This window comes from Spodoptera frugiperda, chromosome 30 (assembly GCF_023101765.2).
Source record: "Spodoptera frugiperda isolate SF20-4 chromosome 30, AGI-APGP_CSIRO_Sfru_2.0, whole genome shotgun sequence".
Lineage (NCBI taxonomy): Eukaryota > Metazoa > Arthropoda > Insecta > Lepidoptera > Noctuidae > Spodoptera > Spodoptera frugiperda.
In genome coordinates this window covers 10,577,859-10,605,165 of record NC_064241.1, presented here as the reverse complement: position 1 = coordinate 10,605,165, position 27,307 = coordinate 10,577,859, and the positions used below count along the sequence as shown (strand labels likewise).

The window sequence follows — 27,307 nt, the reverse complement described above, 5'->3', positions numbered from 1 at the left end:
TAATTGAATGTATTCATGTTTTGATAAAAACGCAATACCTGATACTCTAGTTGACAACCTGCATTCGTTTACATGTCGTGATACTTTCCCCAACGCTTAAATATTATAATAAAGAATTGTACATACCAGATGTATTTCCAGCACATTTTACACATTTTAACACTAATTCACTAATTATAATCACTTCTCATTGCACCAAACATTTTGTATCATCACGTAAACACCTCCAAAGGTGGTACTTCAAGTCAACAATTATCACAAGATTATTATCTAGAACATTATCACTGCAGTCCACCGGTAAAAGTCTGTTGATAATACACCTGTATAATTAATAGAAATCACAACAAACTTTTATTATTTCCCAAAATAGTAAACAATCCTCGAGTGACACAATTGCTACCATAGATTCCACGGCGTTAAGACGGACAACCACAAATAACGGAATCGCATTCCATGGTACGCAAGAATCACATCACTAATGGTTTAAAAAAAATATGTTTTACTTGTTGATCATTTAAATAAACAATGTCTTTAATTATTTCTGATTATAATTGAATAAATAAGTTGATGATGTTGATCCTGTGACCTTATTGAATCAACTTATTAATTTTTACTACCATTATTTATTATCAAAATATTATTAATAAACAGTATTTTATCTATTAGATAGATAACTTATTTTTATTGTTATTACAATAAAATAGTTTATAAAAGACCATGATAAAGGTGATCATATTTTTAAAGCACACGCAAGTATATTTGTTAAAAATATTGTACCAGGAACTTTTGTGATTCGGAACGCATTTAGTATTTTCAAAATTTGGGATTACATTTTAATTTAAATTATTTATTTTTTTCCTTATTACAATACAATAAAACAATAGTTATTCTTACAATTTTCTATTCAACGTTTAACAAGAATACTTGAAAATTTGGAATTATAATGTGGCAAGGAAATCTGAACTTGTGTTGCCACTACTAAAATCTTTACAAAGGTTCATCTATTCAACGTAAGATGGCATTGTTACCAAGCTAAATAAAATTAAATATATACTTTCTTAGGTACATGGATTATAAGCATTTTATTCTAAAAATGTAATAATTCTAATAAGCGACACTAGCTATGGTCCTTCATATTGATATTAAACTAATATTGCTAATGGCATAAACTTAAGACCAAGTTACACGTAGCGCCATCTAGTAGTGATTTGCATCCAATATATTTTGGAGCTAATCTAAAACTTTTCGCCATATGTTTAACATGTAGATTTTTTGCTATTATTTGTATAAACAATTGCCATATTATGTATCAAGTAACTAAATTCAATATTGGCATCATTCTACTTACGGCTGTATACCCGTAACCTACCCGAATATTATTTAAAAAGTACTCCATAATTTGCTTGCCTCATCCTTATCGTTTTGATGAAGTTATAAGCAGCCTTAGACATCACGGCTTAAGTGCAGGCCGTTTTGCTCGAAACGCTCCGTCGTAATGTCAGTTAGTTACTTAGAGCCTAGTGGCCTCGGTACGCAACGATGGAAAGAGACCTGGCAGTACGTCATTATTCCCATGGAATAGGATGGGCCTTTAGTATGGGACGCCACTTGCGTTGATACTCTTGCATCATCTGCCAAGCTCAGTATGTCGAGCCAGTGCTGCTGCTGCTGCGCCTGCTAATTGATAATTATATACCTACATCTCCATAATTGAATATTCCAAACTATAAACTGTCTCTGGCCAATGACCGTAATCCGTTGAGTAGTTTTTGCGTGAAAGAGTAACACAAACCTACACATAAGAAACACATACATCCATAATTTGTATAAAAGTAATTCGTAGTTACTTTGTAATATTCGCAGAGAGAAGTAGACTGCCTCGTTGGCTGAGTGGTCGCAAGTGCGACTGCCGGGCAAGGGGTCTCGGGTTTGATTCCCGGGTCGGGCGAAGTATTACTGGACTTTTTTCGGTTTTTCGAAAAAAAATCAGTAGTAGCACGTAGTCTGGAAATATGCCCGGTATATGGCAATAGGCTCACCACCTTATTACATGGGACTTACAACATAAATTGTGAAATGTGGGTGTACATTGGCATTATGTGCCATAATGTGCACCTCTGCCTACCTCTTCGGGGATTAAAGGCGTGACGTTATAATTTTATGTATGTATGAGAAGTAGTCGCGGGTGCAACTGCCGAGCAAAGGGTCTCGAGATCCATTACAAAATCGGGCAGTGCTATTTTTGTTTTTCGTAAAGTTTTCAATGATACCATGTGTTCTGAACAATGGCAATAGGCTCGTCCTTTTACATATGGCTCATATTATAACATAACTGGTGAAAACTAGAGACAACCAATGGGTCGAGTAGTGTGGAACTGTACTGACCGTTTAACGACCCGTCTTGCCCGAATTTCATCTTTCTACTGGATGTGAGCGATCAATTATTCTATTCGACATAATGATCATTTAGTAGATGTTGTGTTAGTTTTTGAAGTATAGGTATAAAATAGTAAAACAGAGTAAATTTTGTAGATGAACGCATTTTCCTTGGATCCTCAATCCACGTTCTAATTATATATGTATTTGACTGTTCCCACCTGAGATGACAACGGAAAAGCCAGAGATTTCAAAGCATTTAGCAGAAATGTCTTCTAAATATGTATATCTGCACAGTCAGGCAATGTTTTTAATTCTATTATTATTATTCTAATTTTATTGTAAATTCAGCGTGAAGGGTGACCATATAATATGTACTCGTATTAACCTTTAAGTACACGCGTTGTTTAGGATAACGTAACGTCACGCGTGGGGTCCAGAAGTATCCCCAATATAAATTCACATATATTTTCCGATTTTTTTAATATTTATTAAAATTTGTTTTAGATTATAATAAAAAACATTATAATATTTATTAAAAGTATTTATTAAACATAAAACAATCAATCCTTAGAGAGTAAGGAATATTTTTATCAAATTAAAAGTCTTTTATATATAATTTTTAGGCGCATGATTAATGTAATACAATTTAACAAAAGAGTCAACTTCAGACTAACTTAACTAAATTATTCTAATAAAATATGAATCAAAAACAAGTAATTAGAAGAAAAAATAACAATAAACATTATAGAAAAAAAAATCACAAGCCTTGAAATGTACTAACCTAAACTAACGTTGAAAATCATACTTTGGGTTGGCATGGTAAACAATAGGTAATTGCTGTTGAATGTGGCTTGCAAATACTTTTTTTGCAAGACTTACATACAATAGTGCTTTTTTTATCTTTAGATCTGACGCTGAAATTTGTTCGCTATGTATAGATTTATGGTCACTTATATCACCCACTTCTTCCAAAATATTCTCTTGAGGCATATCTCCTATGCCTTCGCTTTCCGAGTCACTAAAATCGTGTATGATTTGATCAATTTGATATTCAGTTAGACAGCGACTCATTTTTCCTTTTATTTAACACCAATTCTGAAAAGCAAACAAATAAAAAAATAACTAAGGTGAAAAAAGTAACCACGTTAAATCACGGGTGGGGTCTGCAGGTATCCCCACGTAAGAAAAAATGTAACTTACCTTAGCAGAAGAGCGACGTACGTCCACTTGCCGACAGGTTTCGCGTTGCACTGAGATTAGCAAGAAACGCACGATCGTAACTAGACAATTTTAAAAAATATCGTTAAAAATAGCGCGTGGGGTCTGCTCAGACCCCGCCCGTGACGTTAAAGGTTAATGAAACCAAGAAAGTTATTTATTAAATTTATATTTTCTTTATACAACTTTGGCACATAAGTGTCTGTTTTTGTTATTCTGTCTTCAATAATCGGGGTGTCGTTTTCTTTTAAGAAAAAACCCTGTAAATAAATAAAGATTAAAAAAAAAACTTTGGCACATATTTTTGTTGAGCGTGGAGTAATATTTTCATATATTGAATTAAAATGAGTATTTTAGAAATTATATTTTTAAACATTTATTAACACGATTGCCTTGCGACCACTCGACCGTTGGTCGAGTGGTCGCAAATGCGACTGCCGAACAAGGGGTCTCGGGTTCGATTCCCGGGTCGGGCAAAGTATTATTGGGCTTTTTTCGGTTTTTCGAAAATTTCTCAGTGTTAGCACGGAACCTGGAATTGTGTCCAGTATATGGCAATAGGCTCACCCCTATTACATGGGACTTATAACACAAATGGTGAAAAGTGGGTGTACATTGTATAGCGGCATTACGTGCCGTAATGAGCACCTCTGCCTACCCCTTCGGGGTTAAAAGGCGTGACGTTGTGTGTGTGTGTGTGCGTGTGTATTTTTAAACATTGCTTATAAAATATAAAAAAAAAACCAAAATAACATTTCCAAATATAAAAATAGGAGCCGACCAGTAGCGGGAGCATGGTCCACCGTGCTACCGGTGGATAGGGCTCCAGAGACAGGAACCTCCTCACAATACGTGCCGTTTCGAGGAGTTTATCTTTCTCAGCTTTCACGAGGTTCTCGTCATGGGGGATGGTGATATCGATTATCATCGTGCGGTGCGCTTGTCGGTCTATCACCACTATATCAGGTTTATTGGCTACAATAGTCCTATCGGTGATGATAGACCAATCCCAGTGATATGGCCGTTTTTAAGAACATATTATAATTACTTGAACGTATAGCAAAAAACCTAGACTACAAAATAACAAAATAAAATTTCTCATTTTTTTTGTATCTATGGTCTTGTACATATTTAGCACGAAATAAAACAAAAATAACAATTAAATAAAAAATGTTTATTGAGAAAATTTCTTATGTTTTTATTACAAAAACCACACATGTGAAGTCACACATGTGACAATATTGTTAAGTCTTAATAACTACTAAATCAGCTCACACTTCTTCATCTGACCATTGTCTTCAAGAAATTCCACGTAATACTACAAACAATAGGTTAGTACGGAGAAATGTACTGTTTATTTTTTTTAATCTAAATTTTTATTAGGGTTTTTTTCCTAGCTATGGAAAATTAAAAGTTCAAGGGAAGTTGGCTCAAAAAGCCAAGCAAGTGCACACATAGTGCAAAGCATGTAAAAAAGCATCTTGTTTGGTCATCATCATTGCTACAACGAAAAACTACTCTCCTGTAGAGCAGTTTGTTGTCGTTTGTATCGATATACAAACGCGCGTCTGTATCGCTACACACGCGCGTTTGCATCGCGTCTGTTTCGCTACACAAGCGCGTCAGGGGGCCTATGTACTCCAGTTCTCGAATCCAGAGTTACGTTTAATCTTCGGCCGTAGGTTTTATTAATTTGCTAATAGAATTACTTGAAATAACGTCTTTTTTTTTATTTCATATCAAATACTATTCATTTTTTTCTTCCTTTTTTGTTCACGAAAGTTCGCAATAAATAGAATTGTAGTATGCAATCTGCGAAGTTTCGGACGAAACTTCGTTTTTCGTTGAATTAGAGTAGGCCCCCAGGTTCTACAATTGTTTTAGGTCTACTACTAAATCCTAGAACTTTCATTTCGCGAATTCCCAGTGAGGTCCCTCAGTTCACCCACACATAGATAACATAACAATTGTAAGGTGCTCCCACACAGCAGTTATATAACGTAATACAACATTGTGTAACATTTATAACAGCATGTAACATACTCTACAACCACTGTTATAATTTGTTTAAACACAAATGTTATTGTTACACATTGTTGTATAACGTTATATAACCGCTGTGTGGGAGCACCTGTAGAACAAATCATGTGTGGGTGAACTGAGGGACCACACTGGGAATTCGCGAAATAGTCCAGTCATTTGGTAGATAAAAAGGGGGTTACCTGGAATGTTTTCCGGGAGTTTTGAAAATTGGTGAATTTATAGATTTGGGTATGCTCTTTTCGAATTTCAACTTTGCCACCTCGTACACCCGCCGCTCGCGCCGCCATATTGAAAAAATGGCGCCTAAAAACGGTTTTTTATTAATATCTCCGTTCCGACGCATTTTACGAAAAAATATTTATCTACAAAATTAAACTAGAAAAAATTTCCTACAATTTATGTATTGATAACTTTTTCATAAAATCAATAGTTTTTGGCATACGAGCGCCACAAAGTATTATTAGTCCAGTCAAATTAGGATTTCACCTCGGAATTTGAGATACCCAGCTGTAATTTTGTATATACTTGTATATTGACTGCCTGAAACTTGTCTCAAAACCTACATATGGTAGGGTGTAAGCAACTATTAAATTTTAAGGTCCAAAGGTCCCAAAAAACGTTTCTTTGCGCTTTTTTGGAAATATCTCATTTCCTATGGGTTTTTGGTATTTGCATTTAATACCAATATTGTAGAATACAAAATTCTCTACAACTGTTGTCTAAACTTGTTTTTTATACGGTGCACCGTTTCCGAGATAGAGGGGGAGAGCGCGCGGTCACTGCACCTCTTCAAAAATTTATTTTTCGTCTAACCTATCCGTGATGGTTGTCTATGGATAGGCCATTAAAAATACGTCATGGTTTCTAAAACCATTTTTCGTCAAAATCAATTGTTTGAAAGATAGACACTTCCAAAGTGGAAAAATGAGGTCTATCGAATGTGTCCTGCCCTCTAACTTTTAAAATAAGTGAGTAAGAAAACTAAAAAAAATATATATAATGGAAACTTTCAAAGAAAATTGGTTTGAACGAGATATCATAATTAGTTTTTAAGAATTGATACATTTAAAAAAAACACATTGTATGTACACGTGGTGGTGCAGATGAATAATACTTTGCGGCGCTCGTACGCCAAAAACTATTGATTTTATAAAAAAGTTATCAATACATAAATTGTAGGAAATTTTTTCTAGTTTAATTTTGTAGATAAATATTTTTTCGTAAAATGCGTCGGAACAGAGATATTAATAAAAAACCGTTTACAAACAATGTGTGTTGTACACACAGGTTAGTTTCGGTAGGTTCCTGTTTCTGATGTTATATGTGTTATATTATATGTTCCACCGTGTCCTCCGGGCGGTCTTCGCAGTGATGACACCCGGGCGTTTCCTCCCGCCCAATCAAAAACAGGATCCTACCGAAATTCCTGTGTCCGGTAAGCACCTGCGTCAGGCGGTAGGTGAGGACGCCATGGCGCCTCTCTAGCCACTCCTCAAACAGGGGACTTACCTCTGCAATGACAGCGAGCCCAGCCCTCGGTTGCGACAGTCGTTGCTACACAACACACATTTTTTGTACACGTGGTGGTGCAGATAAATAATACTTTGCGGCGCTCGTACGCCAAAAACTATTGATTTTATGAAAAAGTTATCAATACATAAATCGTAGGAAATTTTTTCTAGTTTAATTTTGTAGATAAATATTTTTTCGTAAAATGCGTCGGAACGGAGATATTAATAAAAAACCGTTTTTAGGCGCCATTTTTTCAATATGGCGGCGCGAGCGGCGGTTGTACGAGGTGGCAAAGTTGAAATTCGAAAAGAGCATACCCAAATCTATAAATTCACCAATTTTCAAAACTCCCGGAAAACTTTCCAGGTAAAACTACCAAATGACTGGACTAAAATGAAAGTTCTAGGATTTAGTAGTAGACCTAAAACAATTGTAGAACGAATATTTGTAACGCATACGTTTAACGGACCCGTAAAACGGATTGCTGTTATTTTGTCGAATCGGTTTTTTTTACTGGATACGGAATACTGTATTATATGTGTACTGGCTCATACAACTACATACGCTAATAACACACACGTTTAAACGGACCTGTAAAACGGACGTTATATGTGAACGCGCCCTAAGGGAATAGGGTCAGAAGAGGGGTGAATAGGTATAGGGAAATTTTTCATAGTATCTATTCACCCCTCTTTTGTCCCTATTCACCTCTCGATCCCTATTCACCCCGTTTTACTGTGTCACGTACAGTAAAATGGGGTTTACTGTAAGTGACACAGTAAAACATTTTACTGTACGTGACAGTAAAACGGGGTGAATATAATTGTTAGGATACAAATAGGTACCTCCCAGTAATCGCCTAATTCCCTCACCCCGTTTTATGGGACATCAATCCTACCTTATACGTGCACCTATTCGGTACGTAGTCACTACGTTGCATACTATAACGCAATGACACCACCTGTGCGTAGCATACCATGAAGCACAGGCTCCCTAAACAGTTTGTCATGACGGTAAAACGGGGTGAAAAGATTTGAATAGGTACATACTTTCAAACTCCAGTTTTACGATACCTGCCCAAAAAAACCGTTCACCATAAAACAGGATGAATAGGGAGAGCGAATATACCTGCTCAACCTTACTATAATGCACCTATTCATTCTGCTTCACAGCACCGTAAAATGGGGTGAAAAGGGACAGAAGAGAGGTGAATAGGTATAGGGAAATTCTTCATATCTATTCACCTCTCGATCCCTATTCACCCCATTTTACCATTACCAGAACACTTACCATACCTTTTATACCAATGTTACCATACCAAATACCCACCATATAACCATCTGGTATAATCAGTTTTATTACCATAACACCTCGTGTTGACATACCTCACCTTACCTTTGAATACATTACCTTACCAAAGAATACGTATACCAAACCTTTTACCAGTACCTTTACATGAAAACGTTACCGACATTTACCTTTACCTTAATACCTTTTACCTCGAGCTTCAGAAGAAGCTCTACCATACCTTGAACTTTACCTGTAACATCTCAAGTTTACTAATCAATACTAATTAATCTAAACTACTTATGCTAACTTACAAATTTCATTCCTACGACTAGAGACTTATGTGACCGCTGATTAATAAATTATGTAATAAACTGATATGAATATTAATCACATAAGTCTGGAAGAAGACAGCTGGTTCAAGCCTTTGTTGAACTAACTGTCTTTACTAATGGAAGTAGCAAACCTACCTTGTGCATCGCCTACAGCTCCACCTTCACCACCTCCAGTAATATTGCCGTCGCCTGTCGTTGAGCCATCAAAAGCTGTAACAACAAAGTTATTAATACAAATGACAACAAATCGGCAAGTAATTAAGAAGGAAGTGAATTATATTTACCAGTCATTTCCATATTAGAGTCATCTTCGCCGAAGTTTGTTTCCTCATTATTTGCGCCATCGTCATCATCGTCCCACATACTTTCATTAACGAATTCGGGTTCCATTTTCGGTGCCACAGCGTTGTTTTCATCTTCATCTGGTATCGTTACAAATTCTTCCTTTGCAGATCCTGATGGTCCGGCTTCTAATGGGTCCACGCATTTTCGTTTCGCAGGTCCACTTTGTGAAGATGACGAATTATTTGATGCTATTGATGGCCTATTTGGTCGCTTAACCGCTACTGGAGTGGTGGAGGGCTTAGAATCTAAATCAGTCTCTAACTTAGTCATAACAGATTGCCTTTGTTGTGACGACCTCGGGCCTGGCCTAGAGGTCGGCTTTGGTTTAGATGGCGTGGAACTTTCTTCATTCTGATTTCCGGTCAGACCTTTAACCTGAAGTTGTTCCGCGGTACTAATAAAAGAGGCTAATTCTTCTTGCTTAACATTAACTTCACCTTGGTACATAAACTGTAGTAAGTCTCTTAATGCTGAATGACTAACATCTTTTAAAAATACTGAAACAAAAGAAAATGATTAATACGCAGTTCGGAACAATAAAAACAACATGTCAACTAATGGACGTCAAAATCCTTACCTATGGGATGTTGAGTTGGGTTCATTTTGAACATCTCTTGAAAATAAGGAGAACATACTGATAAAACTAATTTGTGTGCCTGCAGTAACCTGCCTTCGGCAGCCAATGTAACATCTACGAGATCTCCACGCGACAGCAGGCCGTGAAAGCCTGCTGACATATTTGCGTGGAAATTGTTCCAGCATAGTGAAAATTGTTCGTCCGACGCCATGATGGCGGCGATCCCGAATGGAACCTGAGAAAGAAAAAAAGGCGATTAGCAACTGCACACGAGAAAACACGGCACTCAAAATTGAATAGAACAATAACACAAATATTTACCTATCCTAAACTTTGTACTTTATAATTCCGATATTAGAAACATTTGAAAAAAATAAAAAAATGTTTCTAATGATGCTCTCCACACTCAATCATCCCACGTCCTCCCCGTTTGAGCGCTGTTCACGATATGATGACGCAAACGCGACGTATGCTGTGTCGTCACCGAGGTCCCGTTTGCACGAACGTTTGCACGATAACTATAATTGCCGATTTTCTATTAAAAAATTACAAATGTATTAATTTGTGCTATTAATATTAATCGTGTTTAAAGTTGCACACACGGTAATTTAAAAATTATTGCAAAATTCTATGTTGTTTTAAACCTGGCCTTTATAACTAAAGATGTGGAGAATTTATGGCGTAGTAGCCAAACGGTACGAAATATGCTTTAGCCGACTGTGCTAAAATCAAGTGTTGTGTACAACCTTTTGGTTCTACCGCTATTCCACCACAGAAGAAGTACACCTTTTGGTACAGAAGCATAATGGAAATGCGTATAAATATTGTCACTGTTATTAGGCGCTTTTTATATTATTTAAACTTAAAACGTTTTTATCTGTTGATGCAATATTTCCAAATATGTAAGTAATCCCTAAACTAATTTCATAAAATTAATATACATACATTACTCTATAAAAAAGTACTTACAATTTTCAAAAGTCTTAGTATTTATTCCAGATTAAGTGGATAGTTTTGGTAATTTAAGTTGGTGTTTAAATGTTATTAAGTCTATTAAAATGGATATTAGCTACATCAGCCATATTGGAACATCGTATTTTCTTCAAATATATACCGAATAATTATGCTCTAATAACGTAAGCTACTTTATTTGACAATAAAGAAATATTTACAAAACCGTAATTGTATACAATAACACGCAAGAATTGAAACATATAAAAAAAAAGAAAACCAGTTAAAAAATCCCAATATATTCCAAACGCTGAAAAACCTGTGCATGTAAATTATTTTAACACGAAATTAAAATCAGTTCTTAGTTATCGTTAACTCGTCTTCCTGCTGCATAGAAAGAGAGAGACATATTGTTCTCTCCTAAACAGATATAAATAATGAAAATGGACTTTATTCCCACGGCTTGTGGTTTATTATAGCCTGGGCTTTAAATTAGGGTTACCAGCACGACAACTGTGAGGCTTTTCGTGCAATACGATGTTTTAAAAAAATATTTTGTTTGATGGCTAAGGTCCTTTATAAAATCATTGTAATATAATAATCCTTTTCCCCCTTTTTTATTTTTTCTTATGATAATATGAAGTTGTAGTTTTTATTAATATATTTTTGTCATAGCCAAGGCTCGGATACCGGTTAAATTTTCAAACCGTTATTATGTACTTGTACGCAAAACCTTTACATTGGGTTTCGTTCGCGAAACCGGTTTTTTTAAACCGGTATTTGGAACAGTATTTTCATAAAGGTTTTTTCGGATTAACCGGTTTAGAGCAATAAAAACCGGTTAATACGACGCACATCAAAGAAACGCCGCGCGCTGTTCAGCTTATTTCAATAATAATATTTCAACGCGTGTACCGACATGCCCCTCGTCGAATAAACCGGTTAATTTAGGTTAAAATAAAGTTCTTTAATGTTCACGTTCTTAAGAAAAGTTCGGAGGAAAACCGATATAAACCGGTATTAACCGGTATTTTTTAAACCGGTTCCGAGCCTTGGTCATAGCTATTATTTAAATTTAGATTGATTGGTTTGGGTCAAATTTAGTATTTGGACGACCAATCGATCTTATATTTGCCACACACTCTTAATATTGTCGACCATAGAATATAAACCCATTAAACTGGTTTATACATATACACAAACACAATATTTTGATATACCTATTACTTACTAGTTTGTTCTTCTTTAAGTAGGTTAGTGTAAAATAAATTACCTATTTCTATATACAAAAAATATTGTGTGATAAAATCATGCTATATTGTTCACTCTTGTAGCGACTTCTTATTAATTTATCTTCTTATCTTATCGGCTCCATTCTGGCCATATTCCTTTGAATAATTTTGGGTTTCTTATGCATGGAATTGATTCACCTAACTGTAGTAGCATTTTGTACGGTTATAGTAGACTCCTATCAAATATTATATGAATGTAGTCGGAATTGGCCACAAAGACGGGCAAACTTTGGTGACAATATTTTTGATGTTGATTTTTATATATTTTTTTTAATCTTAATTTTTATTAGTGCTTTTTTCCTAATAGGAACATGACAGCCCCATTATATGAAACAAAATTAAATTAAATGATATAGGTACACAGAAATCAGCTAAACCAGGTAAACTTAAAAAAGAAATGGTTAAATTAAACAGAGATCTAGCCTCAGGTGATAATGGAGATGCCAAAATGCTAAATTAAAAAAAAACAATTTAAAAATTTGTTTTCAGGATAGGTTGTGGTTAGATAAGTGTCTATATTGAATAAGGTATTTAGTTACTTACCTATAGAGGTGACATACTTTATAGAAAGAACCCTTATTAAAATTAAACATAAAAAAAACTTATATTTAATCAATTCCATTGTAGAACATTAGTTTTGTAATTCGCAACAAAATATATTGCGAGGGTATGACTTAAGTGTGAAATACTAAACATATTGTGAATTTATTCATCGTCATTGCCCATTAATATCCTATTGTTTTTTTTTATATTTTATCTGGGGAATAATATATCTTAATAAAAAATATTAATTAAAACAATCTATATTTTTAGATGCTGGCAACATTGTGAATGTGCACGGTTCCTTAATTGCACGATGGCGTTTTAGAGCTGTACGAGTTTTCTTGGTCAAAGTCGATATCGATATCGACTAATTAAATCTAGATAATCGAAATTAGGTATTTGATCGAAAACTACTTGTAGATCGAAACACCTAATAGGTACCTTTTTAGCAAATATTGTGTTTTTCTTTGTTTTTTAATCATTATTTTAAGAAAAGGATTTTTGCCTAAACCAAAAACGTATGTACTTGCAAAACATACAATTGTTAAAAGATATTAAGTTCATATTTTTTTTTTTTAAATGTTGCCCCACATTAGGATTTTCTCCTGTGTCGTGGGTGCGTTTACAAACATACAATTTCACATGCACATGACACCCAGACCCGAAACAACAATTTTTGGATCACACAAAGAGTTGCTCCGTGCGGGAATCGAACCCGCTACCCGTTGCGCGGCAGCCAGTTGCCCAGCCACCGCACCAACCGTGCAGTCAATTTATGTACTTACTTAATAAATGTTCCTATGAGGGTGACATAATCATTGTGTGATTAAACCCTTTTATTAATTTAATAAAGATTAAAAAAAAGAAACGTCGGCCGCATGATCGAATACAAAATTCAAATCTTAGTACATACTGCAAATAAATTGAATCTTTCGATAGAATTATTCGATGCGTTGAATGCTCGATTAAACCAACATTCGACATTCTGAACACTCGATGTAATCAGTGTGTAGCACAGGTGTGTAGAAGTAAAATGGGGTGAATAGAAACTCAGGGGGTGAATAGATTTTTTTTTATTAGGATTATTGGTCAATACAAACTAATAAAATCCGCTCCGAAGGCTACCCCTTCGGAGCGGATTTTATTAGTTTTATTTGTTTTCATGTTTTTGGTTTTAATAGAGATTTTTGGTTTTAATAACGAATTACTAAAAAATATTAAAATGGTGTAAACAGTTCTAAATTACGTGAAAACACAACAAAATGTTGTTCCTATTCACCCCTGATTTGTCTCTATTCACCCCTGATTTGTTTCTATTCGAAATTATGAACTTTCGAGTATTTGGAATTTTGATCTACTTATAGTTTACGATCAAATGACATTCGATTATTAGGCATTCCATGTACCTACTTAACCTAGCTCTAATTTTTAATACACTTCCCAATTTGGTTATACCCTACCAATTACTTAATGCCTTTTTTTTAAATCTCAATTCTATTATTTTGTTTATGTCCCAATTAAGTTAGGCTCGGATACCTAAACATCGCACCTTTTTCACTTTTAAAGCCCTTATTTTTTTTTTTAATCTAAATTTTTATTAGGGCTTTTTTCCTAATCGGAACATGACAGCCCCATTATATGATACAAAATATATATAGTACATAGACAGCAGCTAAACCATGTTTAGCTTGCCCTTAAACTTAAAAAATAAATGGTCAAATGAAACAGAGATCTAGCCTCGGGTGATAATGGAGATGCCAAAATACTATTAAAAAAACCAATATTAAAATTATCTAAACCAAAAATATTACTTCTTTGAGACTTAATTCGTCTACACTCGTACAAGACATGATGCACGTCCTCTATCACACCACACACAGCACAGTTGGGCGACTCGATTTTGCGCATCAAAAATCCGTATCTGTTAAGCGGCATATGTCCGGATCTGAGCCTTAAAGCCGTTACAATTTCCTGTCTGTTCATCCCACCCTCACTGAACCAGAGAGCATGAGGAAGGGTCGGTTGTATTGTTTTGTACCAAATGCCTTTAGTAAGTGACCTTTTGTCGAAGTACACAGACCATACTTTGTGGTAACTTTCTCTTACCAAAGGCAGTAGTAGTTCATTATGCTACAGAGCACAAGTATAAAGATCTCGCTTTATTAGCTAACCGATCAGCTTCCTCGTTTCCTTCCAATCCGATGTGGGAAGGGATCCATTGTAACATAATGTTTTTGCCCTTGGCCCTAAGGTCAAAAATAGCTCTTAAATACTATATGCCAGTGGAAGCCCTCGTACAGACAAATTTGAATGGATGAGGTGCAAGAGCACTCTTAGAATCAAGATAACAAAACGGTCTCCATCTAAGGAATGAATATACGACAAAGCTTCAGCAATGGCAATTAATTCTAATTGCATAATTGACAGTTTCGATGAAATGCACAATTTAAAGCTTATACCTAATTGTGAGTCAAATAATGCTGCACCGTAACAATTATCCTTGATTGAACCGTCTGTATATACACAATGGTATTCTGAATATAATGAACTTAAAGACTTACAACAGATCGATCTTAAGTTATAGCTTATTGCATGTATTTTTAGGTTTGTCTATATATTCTAAGTTAGGTTTAATGTTAGATAAGTCCAAATTACTGCCCCAAGTATCCATAGAAAATAAACCAACACTACGACTTGTGTACAATGTACATATTGTGTTCTCGCTTCAAGGCATCATGTGTACTTACTTTTTTAAGTTTAAGGGCAAGCTAAACCTGGTTTAGCTGCTCTCTGTGTACCTAGATTATTACATCATTTATTTTTGTGTCATATAGGTAATGGGGCTGTCATGTTCCTATTAGGAAAAAAGTCCTAATAAAAATTTAGATAAAAAAAAAACTTTTTAGCCAACCACTAAACTTAGGTTTTAAACAGATTTTAAATAATTATAGTCGAAAGTCTACTAGATATGGCAGGAAGCTGGTAGGCTGGCAGTCTAAATTTATGGCAACTAACTATTGCAATCCAGCAGCATTTTCCATCCAGCTGCGTTATTGCAAGATTAGCCTGAAACTAATCCAATCCAATTGCGATCCCTAATGGCAGCTGATCGTTAGTGGTGCCTTAGGGATAATATGACCCTGGTGCTAGATTTGTTTGATTAATTAAGCGACCGCAACTCGACGAACTTTAACTTATTTTAACTTAGAAGGAACTTAAGCTTTGTATTCCAAGAAAATAACACAAATAACAGTGAATGGCGGACTTAATGACTTAAGACGATTTCTAACAGTCAAACATAAGGTAGAATGAAGAAAAGTATAAGATGAAGCAGTTGCTGCGAAGCCAGAACACAAAAAGCAAAATCATATTGAACATTGTCCAGGTCTTTGCAATAAAATAATCAGAATGCCAGTACTACACATCATTGGAGAATGAGGAAAAACATACGTATAAATGATGCCGTTATTTTAGGGAACTTTTATCGGTAAGCAGGATCATACACAGGATTCAACAAAAATTATCATCGGTTGTTGGATAGGTATTTTGCAACTCGGTATGACGATTATCACATGTCGTGGGATGTCAAGTTCCGATTGCGAGTGTCATGGGCTTAGTGATGTATCGGCTTTGGATGTGGTGTGTTGCGCTTGCGTTGGCAGCGCTATGGTTTGCACCAGCGCAGGCTGTCGTTGGAGGTGCCCCAGCCTCACCTCCCGAACCTGATGCTGCGGTAGTCTTCACGCAGCGGCACGGGTTCAGCGCACGCATCGAAGGAATTAAAGATGACAAACTCGGATATTATAGCTTCTTTGGCATCAGGTAACACTTAGTTAATATGTATAATTTGAAATTTGTTTGTAATTCCATAGTTCCTTGGTGCAATTGGTAAAGAAACATGTGTGATTCCATTTTTAACAAGCCAAACTAGATAGCCTGTTAAGTCAAGTCGCAGTCAAGTCACTAACAGTTAATTTTATTACTTGATGCATAAATGAGAATGTTCAAGATACTTCATGCCCTATGTACTTAATGGTATAGCTTGAAAAGGATACCTATATCATTTTCAAAAACTCTCAAAGTTTCCTTTCAGCCTGCTCAATGCCAAGATCTTATGATTCTGAGTGTAAACTAAAACATGATTTTAATGGTAAAACGTTTAACTTTCCAGGTAACAGTATTTTTTACATTCACCACGCTTTTCTTCCTTACCGTGGCACAAAAAGGGTCTATTGCCAATGTGTTATTCTAAACCATAATTTACTCGTGTTCCAAATTTCATCTCGATCGCGTCAGCCGTTTTGACAGGAAGGAGTAACAAACAAACATACACACTTACGCATTTATAATATAAGTAGGATTAATTTAGTAAATAATAAAACTAGTTTAATAATAATTTATAAAATGACCTTAGGAATAATAATAAATGAAATCAAAAGTGATATTAAATTTATTTGCGTTTATAATTTAGTTTGACGGATGTTGATAGCGGTTTCCGCCATTTTCGTGGCCAACAGATAATCCGCTTGTGGACAGTGGTTTGTACCTACACGTTTTGATTTAGGCAGTTATAGACATAAACATCCCATCAAAAACATCCTGTAAAAAACCCAAGTCTCGCAGCTCAGTCTTTCTACCGTCAAAAGTTGTGAGATCCATGTAATACCAAGTCGGTTAATCTATTTAGTGTCTACTTAAAGGACCTTCTGTCTTAAGTTATTACATAAGTTATTATCATGCCAATATTAAAAATATTTAACGTTTTAAACAAATAGATCGACTTGGACATCGCTTGATTTGATTATTAGTATGTATCACACTACACAGCACGACGGGCCAGCGACCAACAGGAACGAGAGTTTCAATCGCGTGAGGCGCGAGAGACTAAAGAATCTAATATAATATTGTAATATTCATTTTGTTTTCATGCGATGTCCAAGTCGATCTATTTGTTTAAAACGTTAAATATTTTTAATATTGGCATGATAATAACTTATGTAATAACTTAAGACAGAAGGTCCTTTAAGTAGACACTAAATAGATTAACCGACTTGGTATTACATGGATCTCACAACTTTTGACGGTAGAAAGACTGAGCTGCGAGACTTGGGTTTTTTACAGGATGTTTTTGATGGGATCTCACTTCTTTTTGTAGAGCCTTTCTTTTTGATACCATCTACTTCTTAAATTTATAACCACCACCAACCACCAACTGCATAAATAACTTTGTAATCCCATATATTTATATGGGATTACAAAGTTATTGATGCAGTTGGTGTATTTGGAAAACTGGACCGAAATTACAAAATATTTAAGTTTTCCCATGATTAAGACACTAAACTCTATATGTATTCCAAATATGAAGCTTCTAAGTCTGCTAGAAGTGCCTTGGACTTTTGATGATCGGTGAGTCAGTGAGTGACGAAATTTAGAAACTTTAACAAGTTGTCATTCTTAAACTACTGGTTCAAATTGACTGAAATTTTAAATATTCCGTGTTTATACAATGCCGGATTAGTTACTGAAGATTCAGGTTTCTTGCTTTATCCACAACCGAATTATAGGGGGTCGAAAAAGGCCCAAATTGCTTCGAGAAAAGGATGGTACGGCCGTGCCGCTTTTTTTTGCTCGACTTGGCGGGGGCACTGCCGTGCCCCCAGATGTTATAGACTATTTAGTAACACTCACAATTCGGGTTTAGAAGCAAATTGTCCACAGCAGATGCGGTTCAAAAACTAACAGATCACGTTGCACAAGAACTTGGCGATGGAAACCAAGTCCTGACTATCTTCCTAGATTTAGCAAAAGCTTTTGATACCGTATCTGTTCCTTTGCTTTTAAATAAACTAGAGGCTTTAGGTATAAGAGGTACACAGCTGAAACTCTTTGAAGATTATTTATCCAATAGATCCCAATGTGTTCGAATAGACAATATAACTAGTAACGACAAAAAAACACTAAGTTTTGGAGTTCCACAAGGCAGTATACTAGGTCCATCATTGTTCCTCATTTATATTAACGATCTATGTAATTTGAATGTAGGAAATTGCAAAATAATATCGTACGCCGATGACACTGCGCTTATTTTCACTGCAAAAACCATTTCAGAGTTATACGATGTTGCACAAGCTGGTTTTAACATTGTTCTAAACTGGCTTCGTTGTAATTTACTAACACTGAATACAGATAAAACAAAATATATTCAGTTCAACATGCGCAATGTTAAAAACAATACTAATAATCCTCGCTTATATGCACACCAATGTAACGATCCGTCAGTCACTTCATGTACCTGTCCTACGATCCTGGAAACAAAATATCTCAAGTATCTTGGGGTTTTTGTTGATAACACTCTCTCCTTCAGGCAACATATTGACAGTTTGGTTACTAGAGTTCGTAAACTAATGTTTGTTTTCAAGCAATTGCGCTCCATTGCAGACACTAAATTAGTCAAGCAAGTTTATTTTGCTCTATGTCAATCAATCCTTCAATATTGTATCACCTCATGGGGCGGAGCATCAAAAACAATTATTCTCTCCCTTGAACGAGCACAAAGAGCCGTGCTAAAAGTAGCAAATTCTCTGCCTTACCTTTTTCCTACCAACGAGCTATTTAGATCCTGCGAAGTGTTGACTGTTCGTCAAATTTACATTCTGCACATTGTACTAAAACAGCATGCTACACTTACTTACAACGCTGACATAATTAACAAAAGACGGAACGATATAGTCTGCAGCTCAACCACTACCTCTATATATGCATTTTCAAATAAATTCTTCACGTTTTTAGGGCCCTTGTTGTACAATAGATTAAATAGAATACTAAATATTTATAATTTGAATTCTTTTATGTGTAAAAATAAGGTCTCGAAATATTTGCAAGGCTTGTCTTATGACCAGACCGAAGAACTGCTGACTGTATGTAAATAAAATTACCTAGAGATATAAATAAAATATCGATGTAAGCAATATTATACTTATAACAACTTTATGTATATTTTTAACTTTGTCCTTGTTTTTAGTTTTTTGATAGTTATTACGTAGTTGTTAATTTGTTGCTGACCACTACTATATATTAATAAGCATTTTTATGCCTGAAGCACAGGTTTTACCTAGTTCAGGCAATTTACACATTAGCATTTTATTTAGAAGTAAGCAAATTATTGTAAAATATTTGTACAAATGGAGTAATAATAAACAATTTATTTATTTATTTATTTAGTAGTCATTTCAAAATGTTTACTTTTACCTATAAATGTAAGTCCAATCTGTTCCTAACACACCAACAGCTTTATCTAGACAGGAAAGTCTTCTAAAACCTAGGCACTACTGATGTATGTACATGTACAGGTATGCGGAACCACCATTGGGTCCTCAAAGGTTCCAGCGACCCGTTCGCCGGTACCTCGCTGGAGAGATGGTGGCCAACCGACACTGCTATCCATGCCCCCAACCAGACCCTTACCAGCGGAATCGGATCATAGGCCATGAAGATTGCTTGTGTCTGAACGTGTATGCTCCCAAAATGCCTGCTACTGAGGAAGGTGGGTTTAAAAGTTAATCAGAAAGAACGCAACTTTCAAAACTTTCATTTTATTAGCTATTTGCAAGTGAATTGAATAATAGGCACTTTTATGTTAAACTATACATATGGTTGGGACTTGGGACTAGACATGTTCTAACAAAAGAGATTCATTAAACTCGACTGCAAGCTAGCAACTCTCGTTTATGTTTTTACACTGCAAATAAATAAGTCCAAATTTAAATCGTTTGCAGGAAGCCCAGTAGTATTCTTCATTCATGGTGGTAATTACAGAACAGGATCGACGGCATCGTATGGGGTAAGTTGTAAAGCTTTACTTTTTGATTTTCTTACGGTAAAGGGAACCCTGCTTGTTAATAAAATCTAAATTCTTACTAGGGTCAACATCTAGCCCAGAAGGACACCATATTGGTAACAGCTCAATATCGACTGGGATCATTAGGATATTTGAGCACGGGGCAGAGGGATGCTGGAGGAAACCTAGGACTTTTTGACCTGCACACTGCCATGATCTGGGTAAGAGTGAAATTAGTCTAATTACTCACAATATTTTAGTACGTTACATTCATTTTCGATTTTTAAAAATGCTAGAGTATCTTATCTTATTGTCATTTCAGATCCAAGATTACATTCAATTTTTCGGTGGTGATCCAAAACGCGTGGTTGTTATGGGCCAAGGTTCTGGTGGCAGTGCGGCTTCTCTCATGGCAATGTCACCTGAAGGTCGCAGTGCTACAGGAGTGGCTGCCCTGTCTGGAGCTCCATTGTCTCCAGGCGCGGTGAGACCCGATCCGGCCAAACACGCTGAGGCTGTTGCTGAACGCACAGGGTGTCCAAAGAAACCAGCTGAAAGTCTACTCAAATGTTTGAGACAGTTACCGGTTGAGAAACTTGTGCAGGTAACTTGTATAGGTTGATATTTAGGAACTTCACAAATCATCTAATGAAATATTTAATTAGTTCACAATAAACATTTGTGTAATTTTACAGGCGGACGAGGATATAAATATGGATATGGTAGATACGCAAAGATTTTTAGAAGAAATCTCTGGACGTTCAGGTAAATTGTAAAAACAAATACAAATGTGGTAGCAATACCAAAACACTTTTTGCAAAAATACACGAGTGATACTGATGAGCAGGTGCTGGCGCCAGAGTGGAAGGTGAGGATGACCTCAGAGCTCTTCCACCGTTAGTGGCTGAGTCTCCAGCTGAGGCTCTCAACAAGAAACAGAAACGAGTTCCTCTGCTTACTGGCGTTACTTCAGCAGAGACCTCGAGAGCTGTATTTGGTAAATATTGTATGCTTGTATTAAATCTAAATGTACGTAACTTCGTTAATAACCCGGTAAAATTAGACCAAATTATAGCAATACAAAAACTCAAACACCAGTGTTCCGGTGTTTTCTTGGTTTTATTAGCTGTAGATCCTGGCTTACAGGAGTTGCAGCGGATTTGAAAGGATGAGGCGGGCTTGTCCCAATGAAAAAAAAGACTTTATTTTATGGTATAGGTAACACTAAATTGACTTAACAGTTTTATTTCTCTCTAGGAAAATTCAACAAGTTCTTAACACACCAGCTTCAAACCGTGAAGGACTTTTTGAAGAAGGACTTGATCGGTGGTCTGCAAAACGTGGTGAATGGAGTGGAGGGTCTGATTCCTCTGGCTTCCAACGTACAAGCCGTGTTGCCTGTAACCGCCTACTACGAGGGTTTGCTCAAACAGGCTACTGATATCGTTGATAGTCTCTCTGAAGTTGCTGAGGCTACAGGTAATCATATCGTCCGTCATACCAATTAACATATCATACGGGGTTCAAAACAATAGATGCGCATACTTTACGCCATATTGGTCAAATCAGCCACGCCCGGTTCGAGTGGCTGATGTTTAATATGAATGAGGTAAGACTAAACACTCCGACTTTCTAACTTGGTGAAAAAAAAGCCAAAGGTTATGTCCATTCATTGCAGTGTTGGTAGGTCTGCCACGAGTGCCACGACTCTTAAGTTTACAAACTTAGGTATCACAAATATTAATTCTCTGGAAGGTAACGCAGTAGGCAGTAAATAAAAATAAACATTTAGTATAGTTTAATACGCAAGTCGCATGGAATTTTTTCGAGAACGTGATCATTGTTCTCCACATGTATAGGCACCAACCCCAACCAAAGGCTCAAGGCCTCAAGCTGCGCTCCCTAAATAAGGGTTCGACCCTTTTATTTCTTGTATCACGGAGCTCGCAGGTAGACTTTTTTGTGCAGCTCCGCTTCTAGCACAATCGATGTTGCTCTTGTGAAATGTGTACCTACCTAAGTTTTAAAACATTTAATGAACGAACGATAGGTATTATTAATATAATAGCAGAAATATTGATGCCTGATGTTCTCTATGAATATTAAGCATGTCGGAAGGTAAAAAGACAAGATTTTTTTCACTTCAAACTTACACTCAGTTAGATGCATCTCTATACATCTATGTATAAATTTAACAAAGGTAACCTATGTTCCAATATGTGAGAAATAATGCAGTTTATATTAAGTACTTCAAATAATTAACCTATCATCCAAAAGCATCCTTTAAAGATACTTGAACACATCCACCTTTGTTTGGTTTCGAGAGTTATTTTTAATTACATGTAGATAATACGAGTTCGTAGAATGTAATGTAAACAATTCAATGAAAACATTACATGGAAAGTATTATTTATTATTATTTAAGTACATTCTATCGAATTGCGGGAGTAATTGAGTTCACTTTGGATAACCTTTGTTACGGTTATTGAAGGTAAGTATGTAGTTAAATACATTACTCAGAAATGAACAATTTTACCTACATAACATACAGAGTGTAGGTGTTTGTTAATTTGGGCAATTATATTAGTCTGGCTACTAACAGCAGTTACCAGGTTTTTGTCATACCTGTCCAAGAGCCTATGGGCACCGTCGTAGGCTTCCATTAGATCACAGAAATATTAAATTAATTTATCTATGTATTACATAAACTACAATTAGGTCCCATAAAAAATCTATCCTGACATACACTTTGACTTTTTAACAAAATGGTTTGTTTCCAGGTGACGCTCTGTTTAACTTCCCCGCTTACCAGAGTGTCCAGAAGTGGAGTTCAGGGGGCGATGCTTTTCTCTACAGCTTCGAACATGTTGGGAACCTCTCGAAAGGATGGCATTTTTTGCCTGGAGTAGCTCTTGCAGGTAAATGAAATAATCTACAAAAGTCTACAATAAGACATAAACTTTAAATTATTCATTATTTAAAAAGTAAAAATTAAAAAACATGTTACAGAGAAAGATGACAGTGAAATGGTTAAGCCGAAAAAGTCACAAGGTCCATCTCATGGTGATGAACTAGCTTATATCTTCGAGCCTTTGGATGCTGACGGCAAGTCGATGGGAGATGAGGTATCTAGCACTGATGCTAGAGTGCGTGACAACTTCGTGGGACTTATTGCCAAATTCGCTCATGGATCTGATAAAACTGACGCCAATAACAACACCCTGTTCGGTTTTGCTAATAACTTATTACCTAGAAGTAAAGACCAATTTTTGAAAATTGGTGAATCTTTAACTATCGACAAAGATTTCAGGTGCGTTTGTATTGTTATATTTCTCATTATTAGATCAAATAACATGGTACTTACTATATGTGAAAATTTTGCGTACTTAATTCTTGATTTTTTTCTAGATTTTGTCAAATCGGTCTATGGGGCAACATGGCAGACAGATTAACAGGGGCTCTCTGCAAGAATTTCCTTGGTGATTTGTTAAACCTGTCGCAATTGTCGAACTTTAATATAGCGCAGCCGTTGGGAGGACAGAACGCCGGGCCCTTGGGCCTGCCAGGCCTGTTGGGTAATACGGGTACCAGGGCACCTCAGACACAGACACAGAAGAAGCCACAAAGAGTCACACAGGCCCCCTTCAGACTACCATTTGATTTTTAAATTTTATAATAATGTCCTAAACGTACTCAGTTAACTTGATTGTCTTTGTTTTCGCTTTATGTGAATATTAATTCTTTGTACAGGTGGTCTAATGATTAAATAAAGAAATAAATTTACTTACGTCAGTAATTCTAAGTTTTTTCATTACGTAACTAATATTTAGAAGAATAGCTGGTTCGAGATACCCAGCCAAAATATTTTAAGGATTGCCCTCAAGTACAAAATCAAGGTTATTGTGTTCTGGAGAGGGCATTGAAACAATGCATTTAAAAATCATCTTCCCAACTAAACAAGGAAACATGTATTTAATTTTAAAGTTTTCAAAACATTTGTCAAAATTAGATGTGTACTTACAAGATAATAATTTTTGAACAAATATATGAAATTCTCGGATCTGTTTGAGTAAACATACTTGTATCAATACCTACGTCATGTATTTGTGCTTGCCATCTTCAGACATTGATTCTAGAAATTGACCTGCTTTATCTCAGTGGTTTTGAAAACTAGTGCTTCCCACGCGACTTTGTTCCGTGAATTTCTATCGTGTTCACAATCCTAATCCCGTCTTTAACTATAAATCAAATCATCAACTAATAATACATTCAAAAAGTAAATTAAAGCTGACTAAAACAATGTCAATCTAGGCATATCATTTAGTTAGTAGCCATTCCCACGCAGTATCACCAGCTCTGCTTGGTTCATATTCTATTGATTGTAGCGTATTGATTCTTTCTCGATAAATAGACTAACCAACACAATAATAACTTTTCAATTCGGACCAGTAGTCCCGGAGATTAGCGCGTTCATACAAACAAACAAACTCTTCAGATTTATTCTGCTAGCGGCTTCCCGGCTTCACTAGCGTTCCTGTGGGAAAGAAAGTAACCCAAGTCAGCTCATACCCCTTCAGCCTGATTGGTGGATAATCATCCAAACAAACAAAACACAATTTTAAGGTGGAAGTAATAAGATTCAAAAAGATACTTTAAAAAACCTTGTAGATGTAGTATATGATACAGATATTGAAGCGTATACGCTCCAGTTGACTCCGATACGGATGACACAGACAAAAACTCGAATCTTTTGTCTTTATGTAATTAGTGTAGATAGAACCGAGTAGGTAATCTGAGTCAAAACAGGAAAACCGGTTTATCGCTTGACCATAATAATAATAGATATAACAGACCCACAAACATGACTATTATTTAAGTAGCAGTGTGATTGCACTGGGGATAATATTAAGACGCGAGTGAATATTTCCCTCAGTGGTTATTTGATATTGATCAAAATGCGTCGTGCCTGTGCCATTATTTTGTTCCTTGTGTTCACTCAATACTTGATTGAGACGTCCCAGGCGACGCCCAGTCCTCAGTATGGTTCTGCCGGGCCTTCTTGCGGGACCCATGGTACTACTGTAAGTATATTGCTTTGATGTTTTAAGGTAAACAAACATACATTCATTGTTTTAAACTCCAGCCAGTTTCTAATAAGCTAGCCTGTCTGTATCAGTAGATTATACCTAGGCCTAGGTACATATTATTTTGTCGAAATTCTAGTTAGTAGTTTAGTGAATTTACTTATGTTCATTTCATTTGATTGATTTTTTATTTTATTTTCGTCGTCTTATTAACTTTATTTACTGGTTGGTATTGGTATACATGTATATGCGTCATAACGATTGATTTATTGTGGTAATATAAAGTAACATTGATATGTGTCTGTACCGTTAGGTACTTATAACTTATAAGTAATATGTCTTTGGTAGTTTAGTGTACATTTTTCATAATTAGCCTGAATACCTTAGTTAAGTGCTTTAGTAATTAGGTAGGTACCTATTTTAGTGTATTAGTCCATGAATAATTCTAATTATGTAGGTTAAGGGATCATACTGTTAGTTAGTAAGTATGTATTATTTCTTATAGAAATCTTTTCTTTTACAGTGCACTTCAGACAGTGACTGCTGCGAAAACTCTACATGCCACAGATACGCCAAAAGATGCCAAGTTAAATTAAATTTAGGTATTCCTAAGAATTATTAATTAGTTATTTCTTATGTTATTATTTTTACTAAGCCCAAATAAATATTACTTAATTAAAACTATTTCCTGTGTAACATTTTTTAAAACCTTCCGATAACGTACCTGTAGATAGGTACATATCTACACTTTTTAATTTGCATAATTATTTACGAGTATATATTTATTAATACTAGATGCTTGACACTACACACTACGTGATGGCGCCTGGCATATTAAGAGTAGCACTAAGCAAAAGTGTCACTAGACTCGGCACAATCTGAGAGGTCAACTCTGACGTTTGTCAGTCTATGTACCGCTACAACTTGTTGTGAACGTCCTAGAACGTTCACGTAAAAATGAAAATAGGATTAAAAATATATTCTAAGCTTTCAGATCAATTGTCATATTTTTAAAAGTCGATTATTTTAATGAATATTTCGTTTATAACTTTTGTTTTTTAAAAGTTTAATTCAATATCAATATCGAATCATTTATTTTTTGGTTTAATTTAACATGAGTATTGATCTTTAATATTCTGGGTTATGGTTTGGGTCTTTGAAAAACGTACCGTAAACCGGGGTTACTTTGATCAATATTGAACTTTGAAGGTCCTTAACATTTATATTTGTGGGTGTAAAAAAAATACAAAAAAAGTCTATTAATCGGTATTTTTAGTACTCTCGATTCCTGTAATAATAAGTAAAAAAATGTGTCGTGATATTGAGAAAAAATAAAAAAACTGTCTGATCAAAGTTATACGTAGGATGGGGTTACTTTGATACCCCCATTTTTTATTGCGTAACGACAAAGTAACTCCAATTATAATTCCAATAAATTAAAAAAAATCAAAATCTACCAACGGGAAAAATAAATATTCACATTTTTGTCTTATGGGGTAACTTTGATCAAATAAAAGTCATCAGAGAAATTTAACATTTCTTTATTAAACATGTTGGTAACACAATTCTAGCTTAAAATCAGGTCTTATTTATTTATTTTCATTAAAACTAAACAGGAACTTAGAAATAGTAAGCCTTCATACAATCAACAAAGTTAAAACCTATAAAATAATTAGTCTTCATAAAATCAACAATATAAAACCTATGCTAACAATTCTGCGATATCAATATCAAAAAAAAATTGGACACATTCAACATTACTATGATGACTTGCAAAAGGCTTTGGTTTTGGCAGGTAGGCTAATATGTCACTTGTCTCAATTTGAGATATATCATCACGAACCAATTTGAATTCTTTTTTATTTCCCAAAGATTTGACACCTTCGACAACCAGTGGGTGTGGA

General features: G+C 35.4%; 2 protein-coding genes across 5 annotated transcripts in view; one reads left to right on the top strand and one right to left on the bottom strand.

Annotated features, from left to right (window-relative positions):
- The window catches only part of LOC118269558 (uncharacterized), a 470,493-nt gene extending 460,310 nt beyond the window's left edge, over nt 1-10,183 (bottom strand). For all 3 annotated transcript variants that reach the window (XR_007707431.1, XM_035584707.2, XM_035584705.2), the window contains exons 1-4: nt 10,018-10,183; nt 9,697-9,931; nt 9,059-9,616; nt 8,910-8,984 (exon numbers count right to left, since the gene is read on the bottom strand). Coding sequence is in view for 2 of the 3 variants with exons in the window: in XM_035584707.2 (XP_035440600.1) it covers nt 8,910-8,984; nt 9,059-9,616; nt 9,697-9,907 (844 nt within the window). In the remaining variant the exon portion in view is untranslated. The remainder of the gene's footprint in view (nt 1-8,909; nt 8,985-9,058; nt 9,617-9,696; nt 9,932-10,017) is intronic.
- Nucleotides 10,184-16,074: 5,891 nt separating this feature from the next.
- LOC118269824 (pyrethroid hydrolase Ces2e) lies at nt 16,075-26,087 on the top strand. 2 transcript variants are annotated; one of them, XM_035585150.2, is made up of 12 exons: nt 16,075-16,304; nt 19,832-20,025; nt 20,258-20,322; nt 20,403-20,540; nt 20,642-20,923; nt 21,015-21,084; nt 21,167-21,316; nt 21,577-21,798; nt 23,100-23,237; nt 23,329-23,629; nt 23,728-25,400; nt 25,927-26,087. In XM_035585150.2, exons 1-11 carry the CDS (start codon nt 16,090-16,092, stop codon nt 23,984-23,986), a joined length of 2,034 nt encoding a protein of 677 aa, XP_035441043.1. In that variant the 5' UTR covers nt 16,075-16,089; the 3' UTR covers nt 23,987-25,400; nt 25,927-26,087. The 2 variants fall into 2 exon arrangements, with proteins under 2 accessions (XP_035441043.1, XP_035441042.1); XM_035585149.2 differs by having other exon boundaries at nt 23,305-23,629.
- The last annotated feature ends 1,220 nt before the right edge of the window (nt 26,088-27,307 follow it).

Bases quoted from the DNA above. Each gene is read 5' to 3' on its own strand.
- LOC118269824 (XM_035585149.2), top strand. From the start codon at position 16,090: ATGGGCTTAGTGATGTATCGGCTTTGGATGTGGTGTGTTGCGCTTGCG. The intron at 16,305-19,831 runs GTAACACTTAGT...GTACATGTACAG, and splicing joins TATAGCTTCTTTGGCATCAG to GTATGCGGAACCACCATTGG. The intron at 20,541-20,641 runs GTAAGAGTGAAA...TTGTCATTTCAG, and splicing joins TGCACACTGCCATGATCTGG to ATCCAAGATTACATTCAATT.